The sequence below is a fragment of the Schistocerca americana genome, chromosome 4 (genome assembly GCF_021461395.2).
Source record: "Schistocerca americana isolate TAMUIC-IGC-003095 chromosome 4, iqSchAmer2.1, whole genome shotgun sequence".
NCBI lineage: Eukaryota > Metazoa > Arthropoda > Insecta > Orthoptera > Acrididae > Schistocerca > Schistocerca americana.
In genome coordinates this window covers 485,287,592-485,303,917 of record NC_060122.1, presented here as the reverse complement: position 1 = coordinate 485,303,917, position 16,326 = coordinate 485,287,592, and the positions used below count along the sequence as shown (strand labels likewise).

General features: G+C 40.8%; 1 protein-coding gene across 1 annotated transcript; it reads right to left on the bottom strand.

Annotated features, from left to right (window-relative positions):
- Positions 1-9,842: 9,842 nt before the first annotated feature.
- On the bottom strand, positions 9,843-14,174 carry LOC124613570 (craniofacial development protein 2-like). The gene is made up of 2 exons (XM_047142285.1): positions 12,857-14,174; positions 9,843-9,874 (listed from the first exon to the last, which is right to left on the bottom strand). Exons 1-2 carry the CDS (start codon positions 14,172-14,174, stop codon positions 9,843-9,845), a joined length of 1,350 nt encoding a protein of 449 aa, XP_046998241.1.
- Positions 14,175-16,326: the final 2,152 nt, after the last annotated feature.

The following is a 16,326-nucleotide window of genomic DNA, read 5'->3' as shown; positions in this document are numbered from 1 at the left end:
TAAAAACTCCGCTGAAAACTGAGAAAATCTCACATTTTGCATAATGTCTCCAAAGCACAATTAACGGATAATTTAGAAGAAATATGAATCTATATTCACACGACGAAGCACCCAGAACGAAATCTAAATGAAGAAAAAGAATTGCACAGCAAATTTCATACAAAATTTCATAGAAACTTAATCTTTATATGGAAGGCATTCCGTCCTGCGTTAACCAAAAAATATGCGATCACAAACGACTCATAGAAACCTTCAAAAGCACGTTAATCGGCATATGAATTGCACTCCTTCCTATCTTAATCACTTACCAAATACGACACTACAAGCTATACACTGGGAATTTTAACAGTGTAAAAGTACTATTCTATGTGGATTCCACTGAAATACGAATGAAAAGGAAATGCAAATTTGTTGGACAACCGTGACATGATGAAATGCAGTGTCTCGTACTGAACGTAGAGATATCAATAGAATCCCGAAGTAAATTGAAATACCAGAGATTATACAAGACCTAATAATAAAATTCTTGTAACAGTATCTGTCAAAATTACGGTAGCACCTACGATAAATAAGCCAGAGTGTCACACAGTGTAATCCAATAAGAACAGATCCTAAATTGTGTATACAACATTTTTGTCGCGTGGATCACATCATGGTGAATAATGAAGGTACCATAATCAGGAAAAAATGTGTTATGCATATACATTAACATAATACTGCAAGCTGTAACTACATCTGTGACGTCTTTTAACGCATCTATGTGATACAATTTAAGAGTGATGGCGTAAGTATAACTGTCTACGCCAATCATATACTAAATATTAATAGGTAAATAGTTACCATATGAACCAATACCCAATACCCTTATTATTCACGTTCTACACTTTCATTCCTAACAAATTTTGTTTTCTGTAATAGATGGCTTGCGAAAATGGGCAAAGCCCGAAACTAATCAGCCAGTAAATAAACAACAGCTTTGATGAAAACGTATATCCTCAAAAATCCACGACTAAAGATATCGTCATTCATAACAGCTCATGTCACCCATGGTGACATAAAGAGGCATACTGTAGATCAGATATCAGTCGGATCCCCCTCATAAACCATGGACCTTGCTGTTGGTGGCGAGGCTTGCGTGCCTCAGCGATACAGATAGCCGTACCGTAGGTGCAACCACAACGGAGGGATATCTGTTGAGAGGCCAGGCAAACGTGTGGTTCCTGAAGAGGAGCAGCAGCCTTTTCAGTAGTTGCAGGGGCAACAGTCTGGATGATTGACTGATCTGGCCTTGCAACACTAACCAAAACGGCCTTGCTGTTGTGGTACGGCTGAATGCAAGGGGAAACTACAGCCGTAATTTTTCCCGAGGGCATGCAGCTTTACTGTATGATTAAATGATGATGGCGTCCTCTTGGGTAAAATATTCCGGAGGTAAAATAGTCCCCCATTCGGATCTCCGGGCGTGGACTACTCAAGAGGACGTCGTTATCAGGAGAAAGAAAACCGGCGTTCTACAGATCGGAGGGTGGAATGTCAGATCCCTTAATCGGGCAGGGAGGTTAGAAAATTTAAAAAGGGAAATGGATAGGTTAAAGTTAGATATAGTGGGAATTAGTGAGGTTCGGTGGCAGGAGGAACAAGACTTTTGGTCAGATGAATACAGGGTTATAAATACAAAATCAAATAAGGGTAATACAGGAGTAGGTTTAATAAGCAATAAAAAACAGGAGTGTGGGTAAGCTACTACAAACAGAAAAGTGAACGGATTATTGTGGCCAAGATAGACACGGAGCCCACGCCTACTACAGTAGTACAAGTTTATATGCCAACTAACTCTGCAGATGACGAAGAAATTGATGAAATGTATGATGAGATAAAAGAAATTATTCAGGTAGTGAAGGGAGACGAAAATTTAATAGTCATGGGTGACTGGAATTCGACAGTAGGAAAAGGAAGAGAAGGAAACGTAGTAGGTGAATATGGATTGAGGCTAAGAAATGAAAGAGGAAGCCGTCTGGTAGAATTTTGCACAGAGCATAACTTAATCATACCTAACACTTGGTTCAAGAATCATAAAAGAAGGTTGTATACATGGAAGAACCCTGGAGATACTAAAAGGTTTCAGCTAGACTATATAATGGTAAGACAGAGATTTAGGAACCAAATTTTAAGTTGTAAGACATTTCCAGGGACAGATGTGGACTCTGACCACAATCTATTGGTTATGAACTGTAGATTAAAACTGAAGAAACTGCAAAAAGGTGGGAATTTAAGGAGTTGGAACCTGGATAAACTGAAAGAACCACAGGTTGTACAGAGTGGGAACAATTGACAGGAATGGGGGAAAGAAATACAGTAGGAGAAGAATGGGTAGCTTTGAGGAATGAAATAGTGAAGGCAGCAGAGGATCAAGTAGGTAAAAAGACGAGGGCTAGTAGAAACCCTTGGGTAACAGAAGAGATACTGAATTTAATTGATGAAAGGAGAAAATACAAAACTGCAGTAAGTGAAGCAGGCACAAAGGAATACAAACGTCTCAAAAATGAGATCGACAGGAAGTGCAAAATGGCTAAGCAGGGATGGCTAGAGGACAAATGTAAGGATGTGAGGCTTATCTCACTAAGGGTAAGATAGATGCTGCCTACAGGAAAATTAAAGAGGCGTTTGGAGAAAAGAGAACCACTTGTATGAATATCAAGAGCTCAGATGGAAACCCAGTTCTAAGCAAAGAAGGGAAAACAGAAAGGTGGATGGAGTATATAGAGGGTCTTGAGGACAATATTATGGAAATGGAAGAGGAGGTAGATGAAGATGAAATGGTAGATACGATACTGCGTGAGGAGTTTGACAGAGCACTGAAAGACCTAAGTCGAAACAAGGCCCCGGGAGTAGACAACATTCCATTAGACCTACTGACAGCCTTGGGAGAGCCAGTCCTGACAAAACTCTACCATCTGGTGAGCAAGATGTATGAGACAGGCGAAATACTCTCAGACTTCAAGAAGAATATAATAATTCCAATCCCAAAGAAAGCAGGTGTTGACAGATGTGAAAATTACCGAACTATCAGTTTAATAAGTCACAGCTGCAAAATACTAAAGCGAATTCTTTACAGAACAATGGAAAAACTAGTAGAATCCGACCTCGGGGAAGATCAGTTTGGATTCCGTAGAAATGTTGGAACACGTGAGGCAATACTGACCTTACGACTTATCTTAGAAGAAAGATTAAGGAAAGGAAAACCTAACGTTTCTAGCATTTGTAGACTTAGAGAATGCTTTTGACAATGTTGACTGGAATACTCTCTTTCAAATTCTGAAGATGGCAGGGGTAAAATACAGGGAGCGAAAGGCTATTTACAGTGTGTACAGAAAGCACATGGCAGTTATAAGAGTCGAGGGACATGAAAGGGAAGCAGTGGTTAGGAAGGGAGTGAGACAGGGTTGTAGCCTACCCCCGATGCTATTCAATCTTTATATTGAGCAAGCAGTAGAGGAAACAAAAGTAAAGTTCGGAGTAGGTATTAAAATCCATGGAGAAGAAATAAAAACTTTGAGGTTCGCCGATGACACTGTAATTCTGTCAGAGACAGCAAAGGACTTGGAAGAGCAGTTGAATGGAATGGATAGTGTCTTGAAAGGAGGATATAAGATGAACATCTACAAAAACAAAACAAGGATAATTGAATGTAGTCGAATTAAATCGGGTGATGATGAGGGAATTAGATTAGGAAATGAGATACTTAAAGTAGTAAAGGAGTTTTGCTATTTGGGGAGCAAAATAACTGAAGATGGTCGAAGTAGAGAGGATATAAAATGTAGACTGGCAATAGCAAGGAAAGCGTTTCTGAGGAAGACAAATTTGTCAACATCGAGTATCGATTTAAGTGTCAGGAATTCGTTTCTGAAAGTATTTGTATGGGGTGTAGCCATGTATGGAAGTGAAACATGCTCGATAAGTAGTTTAGACAAGAAGAGAATAGAAACTTTCGAAATGTGGTGCTACAGAAGAATGCTGAAGATTAGATTGGTAGATCAAATAACTAATGAGGAGGTATTGAACAGAATTGGGGAGAAGAGGAGTTTGTGGCACAACTTGACTAGAAGAAGGGGTCGGTTGGTAGGACATGTTCTGAGGCATCAAGGGATCACCAATTTAGTGATCGCTGGAGGGCAGCGTGGAGGGTAAAAATCGTAGAGGGAGACCAAGAGATGAATACACTAAGCAGATTCAGGAGGATGTAGGCTGTAATAGGTACTGGAAGATGAAGAAGCTTGCACAAGATAGAGTAGCATGGAGAGCTGCATCAAACCAGTCTCAGGACTGAAGACCTCAACAACAACAACATAAGTCGGATCATTAGATACCCTCTCAGCAATGAAAATACTGAATCAGAAATGAACAACTAAGAGAAGTAGCAACTAGTAATAACGCAGAGCCAGTCAACAAACCCAGAGTTGAGAGCAGCAAGACGTGAAGTTCTGAAAAGTTTTTATTTGGTTTACTTTTAGTGTCTTCCCATTTGTTTGCCTGAAAAATGAGTGACCATCCCTCCATAAGGATTGAGTTATTGAGTTCAGAGAGAGTATAAGATGTTATTACCCGCTGCTTAGCTTTACAGTAGGTGTTTGTAGAAAAGAAGCAAAGATATTACAATGTGAAAATGTGGCTTGAAATAGCAGAAACGTGTTATTATGATTGTTATTATTATTATTATTATTATTATTATTATTATGTTCGATTATACCCTGTTGGATCACGTAAAGCTTCTGGATTCTTTTTTTCTTTTTTCCCTCACTCCTCTCATTTTTTCTGCATTGGATCTCTTCCTTTCCTCCGTCCATTTTGTTCCTGCTTTCTTCGTAACTTCGTTGTCTGACTTAACTTCCCATCTGTCAACTTTATGCTTAAATACCTTCCTGTCCAAAATATCTAAATAATTTATCTGAGCTTTTTGTAGGTTCTTTTTTAACTCTTGCATCCAGGGTATAGTTTTAAGTCCTTCCGTGTATTTAAGAATTTTGTGTTGAAGTCTTGTTTTGGGAATCCTGCAGACGTGCTCATAACATTTTAATCGCCTTTTTCGAATGGCTTCTGCAAGGTTGGACAACTTCTCAGTTGTTTGATGAGATTGTAGTCTACAGCCCTCTTCTGTTTTCTTTGGCCCTACTATCTTTCTGATTATTTTACGTTCTCGCTTTAATAAGTTTTCTAGGTCACATTTTATGTGGACTGTCAGTGTTTCGCTGGCATAACGGTCTTCAGGTTTTAAACCTGTATTATAGTGTCTAATTTTAGTGTTTTTTGACAAGCATTTTTTATTGTACATCTTGTAGGTTGTTCCATAGGCCCTCTTTAGTTTTTGGAGGCGAATGTTTCGTGATATCTTCTCACGCCCCGTAGGTTCAAGGACTTCACTTAAGTATTTAAAATATAGGACTCTACTGATATGACCGTACTTTGTAGTCAAGTTTTGGGTATCAGTTTTTGTGGCGATGAACTCAGACTTTAGGAAAGATACTTCCAGATCAACTTTCTCTGCACATTCTTTAAGGGTTTCAACCTGTTCGATTGCTGTTATCTCATTATCCGTTAGTAAGGCTAATTATTATGTATTTGCTTTATATTTTTATAAATTCCCTATTCGGTTACCTAAGCAATCCTTCACTGTGTTAGTGAGACGTTAAACTGCAACTATACTCCTCGTCTACGGGTATTAGAAGGCAGTGGTAATATGACGACAAATTTTTGAGTCGTAATGGTAATGGAGGAAATAGGCTAGAAATAAAATTACTGGAAGCAGTCAGAAAGGGAAAAAGTTTTGGTAGGGATATATACCCCATAGAAATTGCCTGAAACAAAAACATTAAAGATTAAAAATTTAAGGAATGAGAGGAATAGATGGAAAGAGAACTGAGATGTTGGATAATATTAGAAGGAGGCGATCATACAAGCAAATGAAGGAAGATGCTCAGAATAGGACACGCTGAAGAGGCTCCGATTGAAACCCGTCATAAGGCAGATACACTAAAGAAGAAGAAGAAGGAGCACAACGGAATGATAGAAAAGTGAAGACATGAAAGAAGAAACTAATTCTGCTACCTGGTAAACAGGAACAGCAAATGATCGTTACAGTGAAGAAAGCAAGTGGTGTACGTCTGTAGTAATTCAGCTTTGATTTTTTTTTTAATCTCGCAGGTGAACATCACCCAAGTAAGAACTTGAAAGCTATTCATAGTCTGTCAGATTTTCCGGTATGTTACTTATCGCCAGTTATAACGTGACGAGAATTTCCATATTATGTCACAAACGACGACCTCTTGCTCCTTCTTAGCCATTAGCTCACTTTACAGCTGCAGTAAACTGCTGCACTCACAAAGAACTGCTCGTAATTCACACTGGAACAACGCTAGTGAAAAATTTTACGATATTGTAATAGTCCTAATGACAACCTTTCGTACGAGACTTTAGTTTTCAAAACCCTTGCCAATAATTGAAATCTTGAAAACAACTCTATGAGTGTGACTATGTTAGAGCAAACGGACAGTGTTCGTACCTGACAGGTAGCACCTAAAAGTGTGGACCAGCCGATGAAGTTTCCATGTCAGAGACTCAGGCACGTTAGATGAGACTGCCGGTCTGAAATCGGATTAAGTGAGAAGGATTTCTGATAAAGCCGAAGTACTGACTGTAGCAATAAGTCGTAGTGTCATTACAATTTCGGTAGGTTTAAAATCCACACAACACTAGAAAATTTATTCCACTATTACACCAACGTTTTAAACTGAGAACTGCATACTACATATTACCCTTGACGTGATTTTTCTCTGTGAAAGTTCACTATTTGTGTCCGAATTTGCTTTAACAATAAATAACTTTCGAAAATTTTGAACTGAGCAATACAAATATTCTTGTTTCTTTCTCTTTTTTCTTGATCCGCGCATGTTTCGGCGAAATTTTACCATCATCATTTATCCTTATTTTCTGTCGAACAGCAAATAAACGTTGGATGAGAATATCGATTTCGATTTGCTGTTCTCATATTCATAAGTAGTTAAAAAATATGTACCTGAACATCTTATGTTGCTACGACGTCGTCTGTTTTCTCCAGTACGTTTGAAACCTCAATACAATTTGTCAATGCAAATAATAACTACAAAGTACTGTGCATTATGTCAAACGAAACAATTTTAGGCCTAAAACAACACTACCGGTGATTGGGTTGCTGCACTTCGTTTATGTTATTTATCTTACCGATAATATTTGTTACTTCTGCTTTGTTAATTTTATTTATCTTACTGCTAATATTTGTCATTTCTAATCATAAATTTTACAAAGTTCGTCACACATAACAGGTTTCCTCGACGGATGACAGACGTTAAAAATGATTTGTATAGCAGTGTTCATGGTAAAAATAACAAATAGTAGCAGATGCAAGAATAACACCAATAAAGTGCAATAATCCAGTCAACAGTAGTATGACGTTAGGCCTAAAATAGTTTCATTCCATGTTATGTACAATATTATAGAGAAATGATTATTAATAACAGATGTGATATCAAGTGTAATACAGAAGGCAGATAAGCAGTTGTGGAGGCAGTGTGTGAGGGTAAGACAAGGAGCAGGGAAACAGTGCCCTTCGCTCCCATCCATACTGCTCCCATCCGTCCTACGGTTGCCCATGGACTGTGTTTTTGACCTTCATAAAAATATTTTCTTACCAGCAGACTCTATTGTCATCCCTCTAGTATTTCGTTGTTCGCCCTTTATGATCATTCAGTTTGTGTTTTTCATTTTTGTACAGCATCAGCAACAAAGACGAAAATTTTTGTACAGCTGTAATGATATGAAATATTGTGTCTCACACTGAATATAGTCTGTAATGATAACACAATCTCAAAGTAAACTGAAAATATCAGAGATTAAACAAGGCTAATAATAAATTTCTTTGCTGTAACACCAACAATAAATAAGCCAGCGTGGCACACGGAGTAACCCAATAAGAGCAAATTCTCCGTTGCCTATGTGATATTGCTGTCACGTGGATCACTTCGTGATGAGTAATGAAGTTACAACAATTAAGAAAGATATATAGCATGCACGTACATTAACATAATACCGCAATACTGTGAAAATGGGCAAAGCTCGAAACCAATAAGCCGAAAAGGAACAGCAGCTTTCGTGTAAAAATGTCTTTTCTTCGAAACTCAATATCGTCGCCATGGTCCTGAAGTCAGATGATGAGTGTGTGTGTGTGTGTGTGTGTTGTGCAATTTGTGCGGTGATCGGTAACGAGAGCTAAATGAACAATGTAACACTAGCTTCCTTCATTAATAAGTACCCTCTTTGCAAAACTGCACTGAACACAGGAGATGAATTGAATGACGTTGCGCTCTTTTAAATAGACTAGCCTTGTACATAGTAAGTTCCAGTACTCATCCGGTCATTCTGATTTAAATTTACCGTGGTTTCCCTAAATTACTGCAGACATATCTAGGATGATTGGTACTATAAGCCCACAGACGTAAGCCTGTATATATGAATTACGACATTTTTTTGTTCTTGAAACGTAACACTAATGACGTGTGAGATAACCTTGTAAAAGTGATCCACGGGTGAATGAAACTAGGATGACGCAGTTATCTGCGTCATATCGTAGGACGGTAAGGGAGTGGAGAGGTATGTCATTGGTTTAGGTACTTTCGGATAAATGATTCCGCCACTAGGATGGAACACAAACTTTTAGTGTGCATTAATTGATTTCAGTGCAAGGTAGCGATTTCCCTCACATTTTGTTTTACAGTCTCCCGCCCGCCATTTGTTTTCAAATGTCTTTTGTGCTTAAAGCCTGGATGTCATGGGCTACTACCGTAAGCTAACGTTACTGCAAGATTTCTTGAAAATACTGTCTCTTCTATACATATTTCTGACAGCATACATATGTCTGCTATTACCCGTTCTTTCACTTATTCATGGGCCGATTAGATGATGATCAGCGCAGATGGAAACTACAAGGTGTCCAAATCTGCAGAAAAACGTTCGGAACACACAACAAAGCTAACCGTTTAGATCAGGAACCAGCGCCAGAGTGCCAGAATACGTCTGCCCACAAAGGAGACCTCCATCCGGTCAGTGGTGGGGGCATACTCTTGCTACATTGGCCAACCATAGTCGGGGCGCTCTGCTATTTGGAACAGCTGCCTTCTTTGGTTCTCCTTAGGCGAGCAAGAGACTGGTCAAAGATTACCACTAACTACATATGCATTATCTATGGTCTCCTGCACCTGTCTCCATGCAGACGAGACACACACACCATCCAATCATAAATAAATCATGAAACAGTACAAATGTGGACATGAGGATCAGTTGGGGTAAGATGCACACATTCAAAACATAGAATCCACATCTTCATTCTTTTCCATTTCCAACCAATTATTAAATTAATATGCCAAAATCGTATTCTGGAAAGAACAACGACGGTAATACATATCTGAGGGATGAAACAGTACGCTGGTAGCTTCATCTCTTCCTTCTGATTTCCTTTAGATTCAAGTATGTATAGTGCATGTCTTTTAGCAATGTTAGGTGCATGCTAGTTTCGTGGTTCTATGTGAGCTTCAGGAACAAGTGGAATGGGTAAGTTGGCAGATGTCCTAAAGCGAAAACTGCTAGAGCAGCTGGGGCTCACGGCTTAGAGTCAACATCTGCGGCCGATTGCTGCAATGGCGGGAACGGAAGGACATTGTCATCAGGGTGCCTCGGTTGTACAAGGGAGTGTCGCCAGTGTATACAGGGATCTCTCAAAAAACGTAGAATGCGACTGTGCTTGTGTTTTTACTGGATCATATAATGTTTTTCAGAGGGTACCCTCCGACTGTGAAAGACACAAAAACAGTTTTTAGCTAAATTGGTGCCCTCCTGAACTGCTGGCTGAAAATGTTTCACTGAGACAACATCTTTCTACGTTGTATGAGAAGCAGACACCACTTTTGCCTATGCTTTGATTTCTGTCTTGTGCAGGCGGAAGGTGTCGGTCTGGCACCAACCCTGGGAAAAGATTTCGGAAAGGTTTTGTCTATTTGCCATGAGGATTTTCCGGAAGTTTTGGCCATAAACGTGAATGAAGCTGAGAATTTGATAAATGTACTCAACCTCCGTTGCATTCTTTGTAAGACAGTGTTTGCCACCAGAGATGTAGGTCAGAGTAAGTCAGAGAGCAGCCGAGTTAGTGTGTGTTGGACAGTCTGGCAATGTAAACTTTGTTTGAAAAAATGGAAGGTGGTCTGCCATGTAGAGGAGGCAGTATTATTTAAAAGGGATATTGTAATAATATGTTTTGAGAAAAGATGTTGAGCAAATGAGATTATGTTGTGGAAAAATGAAAAAAGCCAACTTTTAAGATAACCCTATTTTTTATATTTGTAGTTGTGTAGTTTCTGATTGTTAGAACATTGCGTATGACTGAAGCTTGCAGTAGAAATTTTATAACGCAACTTATGGGCTCGTCTTATAGTTGAGACAAGTGTCAAGGAAGAATTACTGAGAAATATTTTTTGCTGACTTGCCTAGGTATGAGAACTTTATAAAAAGGTGTATTGTTGTCATGGCTCAGTGAAGCATGGTTAAACATGGAGTCTTTGTTCTCATTTATCAGTCTTTAAGATTAATTCGCCGTTTTCATTTTAATTTCGTGACTCAGTTTGCATGCTCGCATTGCACATCACGAGTTGTGTATTGAAAAGCATTTTATAAAAATTGGTAAGATCCGCCTTGCATTGCACATTGTAAGTACGGCAAATGAAATTTCATTTTTTGAACATCACATCATTATTCCTAATAGCAACAATTTGCAGATCAGACGAGCGATTCGTGCGCACAAATTTAATTACCATCTAAGTTCACGTCCACTATAAGACATAGTGATTGTCAGGGCTTTATGTCGGCTTATACTCGTATCCGAGTTTTCATTTCTCTCCTCAGATTTCCTTTGTCATGGTTCAGGTGTGGAAGTGTAGTTGATGGCTTAGCAATCCAATCCTAGCGTGGAACAGGCGGCCACAGACATTACAGCTGATGGAAGGTGGAGGACGTGGCTGAGCCTGGAGAAGTTTACGTCTCCGGCGTTTGTCATTCTCCATTCTTTGACCTTCCAACTCAAAGTTTTGAAGAGCATTTGAGGTAACTGAGCGCCAGCGACTTCGATCTTCTGCTATTGTGGACCAGTTAGACGGATCGATGTTCACGTTTTTCAGATTTTTCTTGTACTGTTCCTTATAACGTTTGAGAGGGGCACCTCGTAGCCTTTTACCTGTGCTTACTTCGGTGTACAGCATTTGGCGTGGAAGTCTGTCATTTTTCATCCGCTGGACATGTCCGACCAATCTGAGGTGATGCCCAATGATAAGAGCTTCCATGCTATACATTTTTGCTTTCTCAAGAACAGCCGTGTTAGATATGAAGTCATCCCATTTCAGGTTCATGATATATCTTAGCTTCTGTTGGTTGAAGCCTTCTAGTTTCTTCAGATCACAGCAATATAACGTCCAGGATTCGCAACCATATAGCAGGGTGGAAATAACTACAGCTTTGTACACCATCAGTTTGGTGTACATTGTTAGGTCTCTATTCAGGAAGACACGCTTTGTAAGACGTCCAAATGCTACATGGGCAGCACGTAATTTATTTTCCACATCTTTTCCAGATGAGCAGTTAGATGACAGTATGCTTACTAGGTAGAGGAAATAGTCCACTTGTTCCAAGAGTGTATCATAAATGGATATGCAGAAATCAGCAACGGAGGAGCCAGGAGTTGGCTGCGCCATCACCTTTGACTTTGGAACATTGATGGAGAGACCAAATCGTTCGTACGCCCTGCTGAAGTAATCAACTGACAGCTGCAACTCTGCAGGTGAATGAGCTGGCGAACCATTGTCATCAGCATACTGCAGCTCTGTCACACGAGTGGTACTGGTGAACCCTTTAGAATGGAGTCTGGACTGGTTGAATAATCCTCCATCGAACCTGTACTTTTGTTCTATTCCTGCACTGTTTACGGATGTCTCGTAAAGCATAGCTGCCAGATACAATGCAAACAATGTTGGTGCAAGAACGCATCCTTGTTTAAGCCCACTTGTTATTGGGAATTCACCAGTTGTTTCATTCTGGCAGAGGACCTGTCGAGTCGTATCATCGAGGGGAGCTTCAATCAAGTCAACAAAATGTTAAGGGCAGCCGAAGCGTTTTAAAACCATCAACATGGCTTCTCTGGGAACTGTATCAAAGGCCTTTTCTAGATCGTAGAAAACAAATAGTAAAGGCTTTTGCTGTTCTCTGCACTTCTCCTGTAGTTGTCGTGCACAGAAAATCATGTCAATTGTCCCTCTTGAGGGTCGAAACCCGTATTGAGACTCAAGTAGTATAGTCCCTGAAAGTGTCTGGAGGCGATTTAAAAGGATTCTTGCAAAAATTTTGCCAGTGACAGAGAGTAGAGATATTCCCCGGTAGTTACCACAGACGCTTCTGTCGCCCTTCTTGAAGATGGTGACAATTGTGGAGTTCTTCAAGTCAGCTGGTACCTTGCGGGTTTTCCACATTAATAGAATGACTGAGAAGAGTCTAGTTTTTAGAGGCAAGCCGCCACCCTCAATAAGCTCCATCGGGATGCTGTCAGGTCCAGGAGCCTTCCCAGGTTTCACACTCTTGAGTGCCTTGCAAAATTCTTGAAAAGTTGGAGGATCAGCCATCCAGGGTTGTGGAGGGTGCTGAGGTACATTTTTGAGGAAATCTCCAGCGGCAGTAGATGGGTGGTTTAACAGTGAGCTGAAGTGCTCTTTCCAACGGTTTAAGATGTCCTGACTTTCAGTAAGAATGGTGGAGTTGTCAGCAGCTTTCAGTGTTCCTGATGAGGAGCGGATAGGTCCATACAGCTCTTTGATACCAGCGTAGAAGCCACGCAGGTTCCTTGCATCGGAAAGATTTTGGAGTTCTGTGGCTTTCTGTTGCCACCATTTGTTCTTGATTGCTCGTATTTCACTTTGACATTTCTGCTTGAGTTCTTGAAAGTGTGCTTTCTTTTCTGCGCAGGAGGGATCTTGAGCAAGGGATAGGTAAGCATCCCGCTTTGCATTGATGATGGCTTGGATTTCTCCATGGTTGTCATCAAACCAGTCACTTCTTTTCCGTGCACTAAAACCAACAACATTCTCAGCAGTTTCTTTGATGATGTTCTTTAATGTGGTCCACTCTTGTTCGACATCATCTGTGGTTACTGGAGCTTTAAGTTGTTCAAATATGATGTCTTGGAAGTGTGAACGAACGTTTTTGTTGTTCAGGTTGCTTGTGTTGAATTTTCTGCGTGGTGGGTTTGAAAAGCGGGATCGTGGCTTGCGATACTTTGGTACTCTCAAACGGCTGACTAAAAGTCTATGGTCAGTCCAGCACTCATCGATGTTTAGTGCTGCTTTGGTGATGAGAATGTCTTTCTTGTCACGCTGTCGAGTAATAACGTAGTCTATAAGATGCCAATGTTTGGAGCGTGGTTGCATCCATGTGGTCTCATAGCGGTTAGGCAAGCGGAATTGGGTACTGGATATAAAAAGCTCGTGCTCAGCACATAGACCAAGAAGTAACAACCCATTTGCATTGCAGTTTCCGACCCCTTGTTTACCCATGACGTCTCTCCAAAAACGGTTGTCCCTTCCCACTCTGGCATTGAAATCACCAAGTAAAATTAATTTATCTTTAATGGGTATCTTAGAGACAGTACTGTTCAGTTGGTGGTAGAACTGATTCATTGTGTCTTCATCACTGTCTAAAGTAGGAGCATATGCGGAGACGAAGGTGATGAAACTGTATGAACCAAAGGGTACTCTAAGAGTCATCAGTCTTTCATTAATTGAGACAGATGTAAGTCGAAGATCTTTCACTATTTTCGTTTTTACGGCAAATCCTGCACCATGGATGCGTGTTGCTCCTGCATCCTTTTCCTTCCAGAAGATGGTGTACCCAGAACGTACCTCACTAATTTGTCCCTCACCTGAGAGTCTTGTCTCACTCAAGGCAGCTATGTCTGTATCTAGCCGGGCTAGTTCTTGGGTGATAAGAGCGGTTCTTCTCTCTGGCCTGTAATTGTTCACGTCCAGGAGGGACCTGACATTCCGTGTCCCTATTGTCATAATCATTTCATTCTTCTTTTGTTTACGTCCGCAGTATAAGGAGTGACCTACTGTGTGCCGGTTCCCAGCCCGGTTCAAGTGTGACTTCCGATGTTTAGCCCACATTTTCTAGGGCCTTCCCCATTCAGGGTGGGCAGCGGTCATCCTAAATAGGCCTGCCCAGTCGCAGATGCAGGACCGGATTCCCGAGTAGTCACACGGGTTCTCAGGAAGGCGACCATGACACACCTGCCGCCAATGTGCAGGTCCAGACTAGTATCTTCCAGCCTCACTCGGAGCCTGCTACCATCGTCCTTATCCCATCGCCAGTGATCTTTAGAGAAAATGACAGGAGAAATTGCCATTTGCGTGAATTTGTGGTGGATTACAGCTTGCGAAGAAGTGACCCACACACAGGGATTAATACCAATAGCAGATTTCAGTAATGTGCTATCTTGTCGATTTTCAAGAATTTGGCTTTCATTAAGCACTTTTTGGCTTGCTCCTGACTCAGAAATTTTAGTGATGATGAGCTGCAGAAGCGGAAGGACGTCGGAATTGAAGGAAATCGGTCCATCGGCAGTTGACGTTTGGGGTCCATCCGTTTGCGGCCATGCACGTCTTGCAGCTGCAGTTCCTAACACACAGCTGGTACGACGTGTCAGAAACAAAGTCTTTTCAGACTTTTATGAAGTTTAGGTGGGACTGGACCGTGGGCTGTATTCGATCTGTAATCGTCATTCCATACATGTAAATGTGCGTGTCGCTCACCAGTGATTTATTGGACAAATTGGTGTCTCTGACAGTGTATTACGCTGCTGTCACATTCGTGTAACCACTCATGCAACAAGCAACTAATTGTAAATTCTGTGGTTGTCTTTCAAATATTGTATGCTATTATAATTTTGCTCACCCTTTAGTAGCACAACTTGCCACCCTTATATCACACTAATTAGCTGCATCAGTTTTTCTATTTGGTGTGACCTCATTACTCTGTCAGACTTCGTCATATTAAATTACTATGACTTGTTGATGGCATGTGAATACTTACACAGGAAATAAAAATTGTAAAGGTACCAACACCACACCCAGTAACGTGGGCCATTTTGATATCATGACCTCCGGAGAATTGATGAATGGTGCAGGTTCTGGCAGTTGACGCTGAACATAAATAAGTGTAAAATATTGCACATACATAGCAAAAGAATCCAGTACTGTATCTCTACACTATTGATGACGAACCGCTGTAAACAATATCTGGCGTAAAATATCTAAGAGTAACTATGCAGAGCCACCTTACGTGGAATGACCACGTAGTACAAATAGTGGGGAAAGCAGGTGCAAGACTCAGATTCATAGGAAGAATCTTAAGAAAATTTAACACATCCACAAAGCAAGTGGCTAATAAGGTGCTTATTGGACCGATACCTTGAGTATGGTTCATCTATCTCGGATCCCTACTAGATAGGACTGACGGAAGAGATAGAGAAGATCCAACGAAGAGCGGAGCGTTTCGTCACGGGATCATTTAGTCGGCACGAGAGCGTTACAGAGATGCTCAACAAACTCCATTGGCAGACGTTACATGAGAGGCGTTGTGCATCACGGAGGGACTTACTGCTGAAATTTCGATAGATCACTTGCCAGGAAGAGTGGGATAACGCACGTACGTCTCGCATAACGACCATGAGAAAAAATTCGAGAAATTGGAGCCAATGTAGAGGCTTACCGGCAACCACTCTTCTCACGCGATATACGCGAGTGGAACAGGGTTTGAGGGCTCAGTTAATGGTACAAAAAGTACACTCCCCCACACATCATTAGGTGGCTTGAAGAGTAAGCTGTAGAAGTAGATCATTAAAATAATTAATTCTCGTTAAAATATTTGTTTCTAGCGTGTAACAATTTCAATAAGTAATTGTGTTCGTGAGAGCTGTCTGTCTCACGTAGGTCCAAGTGACGTGGAAACCTTTTATTGAATTGTGATTCGAAGCTCGACTGCTACCTTGCAACGCCACTGGCAAAGTACCCACAGGCAGGGGTGGATATCAGCTCGCCCGTACACAGAACATGTGCAAAGCGGCCTTCTGACAGGTAGCCTACTCTACACTTGTCCTTGAGGACAATGAGGGGCAGTCACGGGTGCATTTGCGCCATGGTGTGTTATTGGAAC

Bases quoted from the DNA above. Each gene is read 5' to 3' on its own strand.
- LOC124613570 (XM_047142285.1), bottom strand. From the start codon at position 14,174: ATGACAATAGGGACACGGAATGTCAGGTCCCTCCTGGACGTGAACAAT. The intron at 9,875-12,856 runs GTCAGGACATCT...TGTCTTTCACAG, and splicing joins CTCCACCATTCTTACTGAAA to TCGGAGGGTACCCTCTGAAA.